This window comes from Hemitrygon akajei, chromosome 11 (assembly GCF_048418815.1).
Source record: "Hemitrygon akajei chromosome 11, sHemAka1.3, whole genome shotgun sequence".
Lineage (NCBI taxonomy): Eukaryota > Metazoa > Chordata > Chondrichthyes > Myliobatiformes > Dasyatidae > Hemitrygon > Hemitrygon akajei.
The window spans coordinates 142,191,272-142,202,380 of NC_133134.1; the positions used below are offsets into that span (position 1 = coordinate 142,191,272).

General features: G+C 38.9%; 1 protein-coding gene across 1 annotated transcript in view; it reads right to left on the reverse strand.

The window, feature by feature from the left end:
- The window catches only part of LOC140736086 (protein-tyrosine kinase 6-like), a 36,826-nt gene extending 25,939 nt beyond the window's left edge, over positions 1 to 10,887 (reverse strand). Inside the window, exons 1-4 of the mRNA XM_073061836.1 lie at positions 10,241 to 10,887; positions 9,151 to 9,269; positions 5,167 to 5,330; positions 2,197 to 2,365 (exon numbers count right to left, since the gene is read on the reverse strand). Coding sequence (XP_072917937.1) covers positions 2,197 to 2,365; positions 5,167 to 5,330; positions 9,151 to 9,269; positions 10,241 to 10,557 — 769 coding nt within the window. The 5' untranslated portion in view covers positions 10,558 to 10,887. The remainder of the gene's footprint in view (positions 1 to 2,196; positions 2,366 to 5,166; positions 5,331 to 9,150; positions 9,270 to 10,240) is intronic.
- Between the last annotated feature and the right edge of the window lie 222 nt (positions 10,888 to 11,109).

The following is an 11,109-nucleotide window of genomic DNA, read 5'->3' on the forward strand; positions in this document are numbered from 1 at the left end:
CAACTTGCATTGAATTCCTTTTTCATATATTTCCATAAAATAGAGATTGAGGCCACTCAGCCCTTCTTGTCAATGCCAGCTCTTAATCAATCAACCCCCTTGCCTCATTTACTTCCTTTCAAACCATTCCTATCAATATCTCCTGATTTTCGTTCTAGCCACCTCTGTTAGGTGTGGTTTACAGTAGCCAATTAATTTAACCAGTAGGAATTTGGGATGTAGGATGAATCTGGAACACACGGTCACAATGAGAACATGCAAACTTCACCCAGAAAGCACTGTAGGGCAGAATGGAACCATGATTGCTGTTGTGATATATTGAACAGGTATGGACTCTATCAAGTAATTAAATCTATTTCAATGATTTTCAAAATACGAACAACTGATTTTCAGTCAATATTTATTGCATTATTAATGAGGAACCTCCAAGAGGACCTCAACTTTCTCATAGGGTTTGGAGGCTTGCATGCCTCAGTGACTGGGAAGCTATATTTACTGGAGTCAGGTCTTTATGCTTTGGCTCTTGGTATGGTTACCCATGCCAAACAGGTCAAAGGGTAGAGGCCAAGACTAAGAGTGGTCCACCAGTCCACCAGGTTTGGGGGTTCAGCTCACAGCTAACAACCCTGACTGGTCAAACAAAATTGTTAGGAAAACAGTAGTGAAGAATCCTTCCATATCTGCGTGCGATGGTATGGACAGACAGAGATGGAGGACCCTCATTGTTGCCCTAAATGGCAGCAGTGTAACAGAAAGTAAGTAATTTATTAATAAGGAAAGGTTAGTTCATGAAATCATAGAATGATTTCCTTTTAAATCTTAAGTTATGGACTCAATATTTTCCATGTATCATAACATGGGCTGGAATAAATTGCACCTACAGAAGTTGCATAGTTCAAGGAAGCCAAAATAGGGCCCCAGTACACGTCAAGAAGTAAATACTTAACATTTGATGTTTTTTCCCCCATTGCAGGCCTTGCTGATTTACATTTCATTGACTTTGCAATATATCAGCGTGGGGAATTAAAGAGTTTTTAAAGCATGTTACAATAAGTGTAGCACTGGCATGACAAATTTATAGTAAGAGTACAGCAAATATTATAGCATAGAATTATTAATTGCATATAATTTTATGGAAATTATATGGAATATTTCATTTTGAGAATAATAGGTAGGTAGTTCCTTGATCACCATTATTTCAGCTGCATTTTATTCTAAATCATTTAATTAAAATCATTTTAAATTCCCCAGCTGCTGAGGTGGCATTTGAAATTATCCCTCAGTAAAATATCACATCCCATCATTAAAATAATCATGATGATTGCAATCCTTTAGATATCTGTGTAGCTTCTATTGTGCTCCTTGATTTCAGTACTAACTTATATCCGTTTGTTCCCAATCTTCAAGTTCTGCCCTCTTCTACTTACATCTAATAGCACTTGAAAAATTGCCTCTTCAATAGACTCACTAACTTCATGATGAAGTTCCATATTTATGCTTAGATTTTAGTATCACTCTACAATATATTTTGTGGATCATTCATGAATGAGCCAAATAAAAGACATTACTTTAAAATGTTTCAAATTAATGTTAAATTTTGCAAGAGCATATATAGTCAAGAAATGTGGTGTTTGTACTTACAAAAAATATCATGTTCATTTCTATCAACATTAGGAAAGGCTGTGATTCATTATCCTCTCAGTAAAATGAAGTATGAATTAATTAAAATACGAATGCACAGGTATTTAATTGATATTTTTTCTAGAATTTAAATAAAGCATTTCTAACAGAATAGTTTCTTTCCAACATTAAAGATGATACGAAACTTTAAATTGAAGAGACATTTTAAAAAAACATAAACAACTCAACAGAAATCAGTTCAGTTCTTTATGTCTATCTTTTTAAAAGTTAAAAATCCTGATAATCTGTATAATTATTATGCAATATACCCCTGTTCATAAGCTAGTTGAGACCAAGTAGCACTTAGTAAGTGGAATACAGGTACAAGCAGATCTTGATTAAATGACCAGATCTACACAATTCTGATATGGTAAGCATCCGTAAATGTATGTATTAGCAGAAAGAGGCAATGTTAGAGGAATTTGAAGAGCTGTACTATCATGGTTCAGAGACTACCTATGCTTCACTCTAATGTAGTTTTGGTGCCCTTACAACTTATCTCCAATCTATCCTTACCAACTTCTACTGTCTTGATGGCGACTTGAACAGTATCATTCCAATATCCAGCATATACTTCTCCAAAATGTCCCGAACCCAGCTTTTCTGTTAAAGCGAATTCTGACCTGGGCCTCTCCCAGTTATCCACAGTCCAATGGGACAAATCTCTTATATTTGGTTGACGTTGCTTTAAAATACAAAATATGTAGAAGACTGAAATGAAAATTACTTTAAAAAGATGGAAAGCTTCAAGTATCATGTTTACTTTCATACCAATTACTAGACCCCTTTTATGAACGAATTCAAGTCAGTTCTACTCATCCTCTTCCTAAACTTTGTAACACATACTAAATTCCACTGTGCATCTTTTTTTAACTGCAAACCTTATTCAGTTGTTGGAAAATATTCATAAACATTTAATTTAAATGGGATTAGTGTTGTCTACATTGGCATTCTGCAGAATTTCAAACACTGCTACTGTTCAGAATTTCAAACAGTGAACACTGTTCAGACTCTGCTACATAAATGACATAAATATGAAGAGAAAGTAGCATTGGTTTGAATTTAAGCTGTATGTTTATCTTTGCTCATTCATTTGAATTGGTTTAAATGGCAAATATAGATTGGTGGACTGTGACCCAATGTCAAAAGCACAAAATAAAAGCCAGCAATTCAGTTCAGAAGAGAAATTCAGTGGAACCCCAAATGAAATCATTGGTTCACAGTTCAAAAATTTCTAAGTAAATTTATTGCCAAAGTACATATGTCACTATATATAACCCTGCAATTCATTTTCTTGCAAGTATTTACAAATAAACACCATAGAATCAATGAAAAACCATGGAGTCGATGGACAAACAACCAATATGCAAAAGACAACACACTGTGCAAATACAAGAGAAAAAACAATATTGAGAACATGAGATGAAGAGTCCTTGAACATGGGTCCATAGGTTGTGGGAACTGTTCATTGTTGGGCTGAGTGAAGTTATCCCCTCTAGGTCAAGAGCTAGATGGTTGAGGGGTAATAACTGTTCCTGAACTAGTGATATACATTCTGTGGCTTCTACCTCCTTCCTGATGGCAGCAGTGAGAAGAGAGATTGGCCTGATGGTGGGGGTACTAGATGAAGGATGCTACCTTCGGGCAACAATGTTCCTTGTAGATGTACTCATGATGTGGTGGATGTTACTCATGGTGGGCTGGGCTGTATACAATACTCTTAGTAGGCTTTTCCATTCAAGGGCATTGGTGTTTTCATACCAGGGCATGATGCAACCAGTCAGTATACTCTCCACTGCACACCTATAGAAGTTTGTCAAAGTTTTAGATGACATGCGGAATCTCTGCAAACTTATATGAAAGTAGAGGCGCAGCATGCTTTCTTTGCATGTTGGGCCCGGGAAAGATCCTCTGAAATGACAACACAGAGGAAGTTAAAATTGTTGACAGTCTTCAACTCTGATCCCCGATGAGGACTGGCTCATGGACCTTTAGTTTCCTCCTCCTGTAGCTATTAATCAACTCCTTGCTCTTGCTGACATTGAGTGAGAAGTTGTTGTTGTGGCACAACTCAACCAAATTTTCAATCTCCCTCCTATATGCTGATTTGTCACCACCTTTGAATTGGCCACAAGTGGTATCATCAGTAAAATATGGTATCGGAGCTGTGGTTAGCCTCACAGTCATAAACATAAAGTGGGTAGAGCAGGGTGTCTAAGTACACAGCCTGTGGTGATGGAGATTGTGGAGGAGATGTTGTTGCCAATCCAAACTCACTGAAGTCTGCAAGTGAAGAAATCGAGTATCCAATTGCCTAGGCCTTGGAGCCTATTGATTAGTTTTGAAGGGATGATAGTATTGAATGCAGAGCTGTAGTTAATAAAGAATATCCTGATGTATGCATCTTCACTGTCTGGAGTTTCCAGGGGTGAGTGAAGAGCCAGTGAAGTGACATCAACCGTTGACCTGTTGTGACGGTAAGCAAACTGGAGCTGACCGAATTCTCTCCTCAGGCAGGAGTTGATATGCTTCATCACCAACCTCTCAACGCACTTCATCACTGTGAGTGTAAGTGCTACAGTTACAGTTTGCTTTATACGTGGGCAGTGGGGGCACAATATTAAAATTATGGAACGTTACAAAACATGATAAAGTAGCAAATAGTCAGACATCTGGTGAAATTACTAGGAACATGGCTGGTGTAGTGTATGTAGATAAATTCTAAGTGACAAGCTTAGAAAGGACCAATGCAGAGAGAGAAAGGAGAATGTATAATTAGAATTGCGTTGACTCATTTGAAAATTCTCAGAAGTGTCAAGGCAAGTTAATGCGTAAGTTAAAGTATACGAGATCCCTAGCTTGGTTATTGGTAATTGGATATAAAAAAGAAAAGTTTAGTTCATTTTGTTGTTGTGCAAGAAATAGTTCCCTTGCATTCCAATGTAAAATTCCTACCACGAGTAAATAATGCAGCCCATCTTGATGTTGTGGGTTGTTGTATAGTGCTGTGTGTAGAATGCCTGCTGTGTTTGCTTAAATGGTTTGCTTGCTAGGGCTGCGTTAACAATGCAGAAAGAAAATGGAAGTGAAATTAAGTTGGTTTCATAGGCTAGCATACGGGGGGAAATTATGTATATTGATGGTTTGATACTATATCAGAACCTAGGTCACCCCAGGCTTCACTGAATGATTTTCTGATGCTTCATGCCAGCAATATCCAATAATATGGTTCATCCACATTACTGGATATTGCTGGCATGAAGCTTCAGAGTACTGACTGATAAAACTATCAGTGTGACTCACTGACTGGTTTATTTGTGTCTCTGGCACAGTAATATTATCACTGTGTCATTAAATATAAAGTATTCCATAGTCTCAATGTCTCGAGCACTGAATTACTGTCAGACTGGGACTTCTTATTCCAAACATGCTTTAGCTTTGTAGACAGTTTAATAATTTTGAAATAATTTACTTAAAGTAACTTACTTTCTGACAAGGTCTAGTTAACTGGAGACCTGACCGAAGATTATGTAATTTGTAGTATTCCACCAGTTCTTTCAGACTGGAAAATTGATTGGCTACATTCAGGTAAAACTGCCCAGCTTTGCTTTGGAAGATATGATAGTGTCTTACAATGGTTCCATCTAGTACTGAAGAGAAAAAGAGAAATGGGGTTACTGAATAAGGCAAAGATTTTAGATCTAGCAGTATAGTCTATTTTTCCTGAACTCACTGGGAATTTTAAAAAGGTTAAGATGCAATAAATGAAAGCTTTCATTCAACATTGTCTAATTTGAACAGCTGCCGTCCTGCTGGATTCAAATTCTAAAAGGCCCCCTTCTTGTCTGTTTGTGCTAATTGAAGGGAACAAAATTCAATAATGAAAGAAGTTTTAAAACATGATCAGAAATAACTTGAACGATAAAACATCATAATAAATTGAAATTTCCCAAAGCATTTTGAAAGGACTTAGAGAATTTGATGTGTAGTGCAATCTTCATATGAGTTTCTCACTAAGATTTGTTAAAAAATCAGTGTCTGCTACATGCTGCAGTGTTTATCAAGTCCTCAACATTGCTTTCTGGTCCTTCAAGCACAGGGCTGTCTGGACATCACAGAGGCATTCAATGGTGTACAGCACTCATTGGACATCGTTTCACACTGCTGATGCAGGACTATGTCACAGGATCCAGCTCAAACCGTGTCATCAAGTTTGCGGACGACACAACAGTGGTTGGTCTTATCTAGATCAACGGCGATATGGAGTATCAAGATGAAGTGGAGCAGCTGGTGGATTCATGTGAGAAGAACAACCTAAGCCTGAACGTGGAGAAGACAAAGGAAATCAGGAAAGTGCAGACAAGCTATATCCCTCTGCGAGCACGTGGCTCCTCCGTAGAGAGAGTAAGGTGCTCCAAGTTCCTGGGAGCTCACATCACAGATGACCTCACCTGGTCCCTTAATATCATCTTCCTGAAAGAGAAGGCACAGCAGCACCTCCACTTCCTAAGAAGATTGAGGCAAGCAAGGCTACCCCTGCCCCCAACCATCTTAACTGCATTTTATAGGAGCACCATTGAAAGCATCTGGACCAGCTGCATCTCCATCTCGTATGTGAGCTGTTGAGCATTGGACCAGAAGTCCCTACAAAGGACCAAGAACAGCTGAGAGGATCATAGGGGGTCTCCCTACCATCCACTGGGGACATTTACCAGGAACACTGCATATGCAGGGCCCTTAGTATTATTAAGGATCCCACCCATCTGCGAATGGGCTTTCAATGCCACGAGCAGACAGAGTTAATCTACAGTATGGCAAGAGGAAGGGAGATGGGCTTGTTGTGCTTGTGAACAACAGATGGTGTAATCCTGATCTCATTTCTTTGAAGGAATGAATCTGCAGTTCAGACATTGAACTGCTTGCTGTGTTAGTTTGAGTCTGTTTTATCTACTGCATGAGTTCAGCCATGACACATTGCTCATTGTCTACATTCTGCCTTCATGACACAGTCCCACGCTGCATCTGACGTCATACACACCACCATAAAATGTGTCTAAATCCATCAATCAAGAGAAAACATGGAAAAAGTAAAATGAAACTTCACATTTATAATGCAATTTGAAAGTAAGGAGACACACACAAAATTCTGGAGGAACTCGGCAGGCCAGGCAGCATCTATGGAAAAGAGTACAGTGGATGTTTTGGGCCGAAACTCTTTTATGCTGCCTGGCCTGCTGAGTTCCTCCAGCACTTTGTGTGTGTTACTTGGATTTCCAGCATCTGCAGATTTTCTCTTGCTTGTGATTGAACGTATGGTATGCAAATTTTAGTGATATTTTAAATCATGATTCTCTCCTTTCCTGAATGAAACTACTTTGCAGGTGTTAGAAATACATTACCTAAGTCACTTCCCTGCATATGTGGGCCTGAGCAATGAATTTCAGTCTGGGCATATCCTCAGCCTATGATCAAAGTCATGGATACATCCGTACACAACCACTTATACACACACAAGAATAAACTGGACGTGATTGTAGATTATCAATTGATTGGCCATTATCACTTGGCTCTTTATTTGACCTTGTTATGCAGAAATTGACTACCATGTTTCCTTGGTTATGACTGTGAAAATACATCAAATGTACTTTACTGGAAGTGTTTTGTGATCACTTAAAGCAGTGAAAAATACAACTCAACTGCAAGTCTTTCTTTATTCCCCAGAGGAGGTATAAGAACATTATTAGTTTCATTCCCTGACTACTCTATGCACGTTGATGCTATATGGAATTCTCCAATTGCTCTTTCAACCCAAGGGTTTTTAAGAGGATATAAGAGGAATTTAACCTACAACCTGAACTTCAGTAGTGTAGCCATCAGTTACATAAATCATCATAAAAAATAAACAGGAATTCTGACGTTGTAAATGGCGCCATCCAAAGTAACATTCAGTCCATCCATTTCAAATCAATCTTACTCTGGATTCAGCCAAATCATCATGAAAGCATTTCAATTGTGTTCGTTAAAGAGCAGTTTTTTTTCGCTCCTGGGTGATATCACCTCCCATTCAGGTTGTGAAGAAGGGATTCTTGCATTGGGATGCCTGTTTGATGTATTACTCAGAGTCTGCAAATGCAAAATATGTAGCAACCTTCAAAACTCAGTACTTTCCAAAGTGGCTTATTGCTGATGAAATATTTGGAAATATATCAGACAAGTTCCCTGAAATAGGAATTTTTTAAATTGGTGTTTATTGCAGAATTAATATGGATGAGGAATGTTGAGATAATTCACCTTTGAAAAACTTCATGGGTCTTATATGTCCAATTGTGAAGGTAAATGGGGATTTGGCTTAAAATGTCATCTGTAAGGTCACAGTACTGCAATACTTCCTCGGAGCCATGTTAGAGGGCTAGCCTGGTGCTCAAGTGTCTGATATGAACAACGTGGCCACCATCACAGAGCCCCGAGTGCTGCCTTCCGTCCCACACTTCACTGCAAGACATTCTGGAATATTTTGCATTTGCTAGCTGGTCAGCAGTACATCAAGCAGACATCCCAATGTAGCATATCAGGTCCAGCACAGGAAAGAGATGTGAACCTTTTCCGTCAGATAGATACGTGGTAAGGGTGAGTGGAAATGTGGAGGTTCGGGGTTCTGGAGAATCAAATTCAAAGTCAAGTGTTATGTTATATGTTATAAATGCAATTTTAAAAATGTACTTCCAGTGGCATCACAGAGAAAGAGCTTCAGATACATAACATTCACAAGAAAACATAACATATTTGACATAAATTATTCAAGAAGGAACACAAATAAAACAAAAAAAATCGTTTGTAGTGCCAAGTGGTCATAGTGTTGTTATGGGGTCAACCCAGATAGATCATGACAAGGTTGTTTGAACATTTACCTTCATAATTCAGGTTAGTATGCTGTATGGAATATAGAGTCATGCTCAAACTTTAACACGTGTTCTATCAGAACTATATGTATCAAGATCTTAAATGAACAGATCATAATATTCTGGCTTTAAGATCTGCTCACCTAAGAAACCTTTAGATAACCAGTAAATATGAAATAAAAGCACAAAGTCTCCTGGTGCAGATTGAGTTTTGGTATCAAAATGTAGCGCTGGCTTTTAAAAATGTATGTTTAAACTCTCCATCAGCACATGGAACCGACCCTTTAAAGATGTTCTTCTACAGCTACTGCGAAGAAGCGAAACTGTAGAAAAACCGTTAATTGGGGTGTGCTCCCATGCAAGAAAACCAGTTGTAACCACAAACCAACTCTGTTGTAAATGTGGGAATGCACTTATGAAACTCAAATCATTGTGGTATAATTTTCAGTACAGTACACAATGGATAAAGCGCGTAGTAAAGTACACAATTCTTCGCAATATCTAACAAAACCATGAGATGGTGTTAAATGCTAAATTGCGGGAAATGCAATTACTTTTGTAAAATGCTTACCTGAGAGTGCGTATGCACTTTCTTGACTGTCGCTTTCACGGATGAGGAAGGACCCAGTTATAGGCTGCTTGGAAAGGATACCTTTTGCATTAAATCGGCTCAGTTTCCCAGCAAACCAGCTACAAAAAGTAAATAGAGGTGGTGTACACAGACGGAAGATTAAATCGATTGTGTACATAAGTAACGTACGATTTTCTTTGCCAAGGTTTCTCTTCAGGAGTGTGCAGGTATGATATTACTCCATTGAGATTTACTGGCGACAATGGCCGTTTCTCAAACTCCCGTAAGTCGAATATTAATTTTTTCCCAACGTTTTGGTACTTCACTCAGACTGTTAGAAAAATGGTCATGTTACGAGTTATTTTGATGCAAAATAAAGGGGAGACACGAGGGACTGCAGACACTAGAAATCTGGGGCATCATACAACATATTGAGGGAACTCGGCAGTCAGGTAGCATCTAAGGAGGGAAGTGAGCGGCCAGTCGGCATTTAGGATTGAGATCCTTCATCAAGACCTTGCTTCAATGTAAAATAAAACACTGTTAATCCTTAAACCACAAACATGCAGGGGTAAAACCCAACATAAACTAAAGCAATGTTCTACTCTTTACAACATTGACAAGCCAATACTAAGCGACAATTCTAGACTCGGCTGCTAGTCTGATGTGGGTTAGGGACAAGGTAAGAAGAGGTAGCTCAGAGAGATGTTAACTCAACTGTTCACTTTATTTAACCTTATACATACCTATCGTCCTTTCTTGGTCATTTTACTATTATCTTACGCAGAGCCACTCTTTTGCCAAAACATTGGAACAAGCAACAACTGATGAATACTTACGGTGTTTCTTCGCTAACGTTACCTAGTAAATTTTTTAAGGTGCGGAGACAATGAGAAATGTGTTAAAGGTCTGTCACCCACATCAATATTGGAAAGGTAGAATCGATTAAAATGAGAACCTTAAATAATTCATTTGTCTGGCAAACAAAGACAGAAATTGCACTAAGAGTAGGTGATGATCGGAAAGTGCAGCAAACGCAAGATTTAACTTCAAGATCCATCTGCTGTGAGATAAATGTCATTTCACTTACGGTTCTGCGACTATACTTTCTTTCCTGGCAATGTAATTAGCGGGAACGTATCCCATGCTCTTATCGCCATTTTTACAATTCCGTTTTCTGGCAAGCAACCAAGGTCTGTCGGAGTAGTTGTCATAGTTCATGATTTCGAATTCCTCCCCAGTTTTGAAAGAGAGTTCATCGCTCGTTCTGGCCCAGAAATCATACAGCGCTGTGAAGACAGGGTGAGGACTATCTCCGACATGAGAATTTATAGATATTTTGTCGTCTGAGTTACTCTTCGGAGTCGAATTTAAACAGGGGCAAATCCTCCTTAAGCTTTTGGCCATGAAGCTGGATTTGGGGGATGATTTGACAGATCGGCTGGCGCGGTGCCTTCTTCAGCTTCCTAAAACCTGATTGCTGTGCATTCTTACATTTCCAAAATGTGAATCTGCCTGATGTGTGTCTTGCTTCCTGTTGCTTTAATTGACGTAACCAATGAGCACTGTTAAAAATAAGACAATAAAGCAGCGTATTGGCACGTTCTGTTTTGGCGCTAGAAAACTCTGGAGTACTTTATTTCATCCAGGAAAGTTGGTTAGTCCAAGATTTGTTGCGCATTCTAAAGTGCCCTTGTATTGAGTAATTTGTGAATCACCTCAGAGTGTAGTTAAGTGTCAGCCATTGCAGTAGGATTGGAGTTGGATGGACCAGGTTGAAAATCACGTGGTCTTCCTCAAGTTGGGTATGGTTCCCCAGTGCCTCCTCCCCCCCACCCACCTCCTTACTCTGACTCCTCATTTTTTTTTCACCGTCCTGAAGAAGGGTCTCGGCCCGAAACGTCGGATGTATTCTTTTCCATAGATGTTGCCTGGCCTGCTGAGTTCCTCCAGCATTTT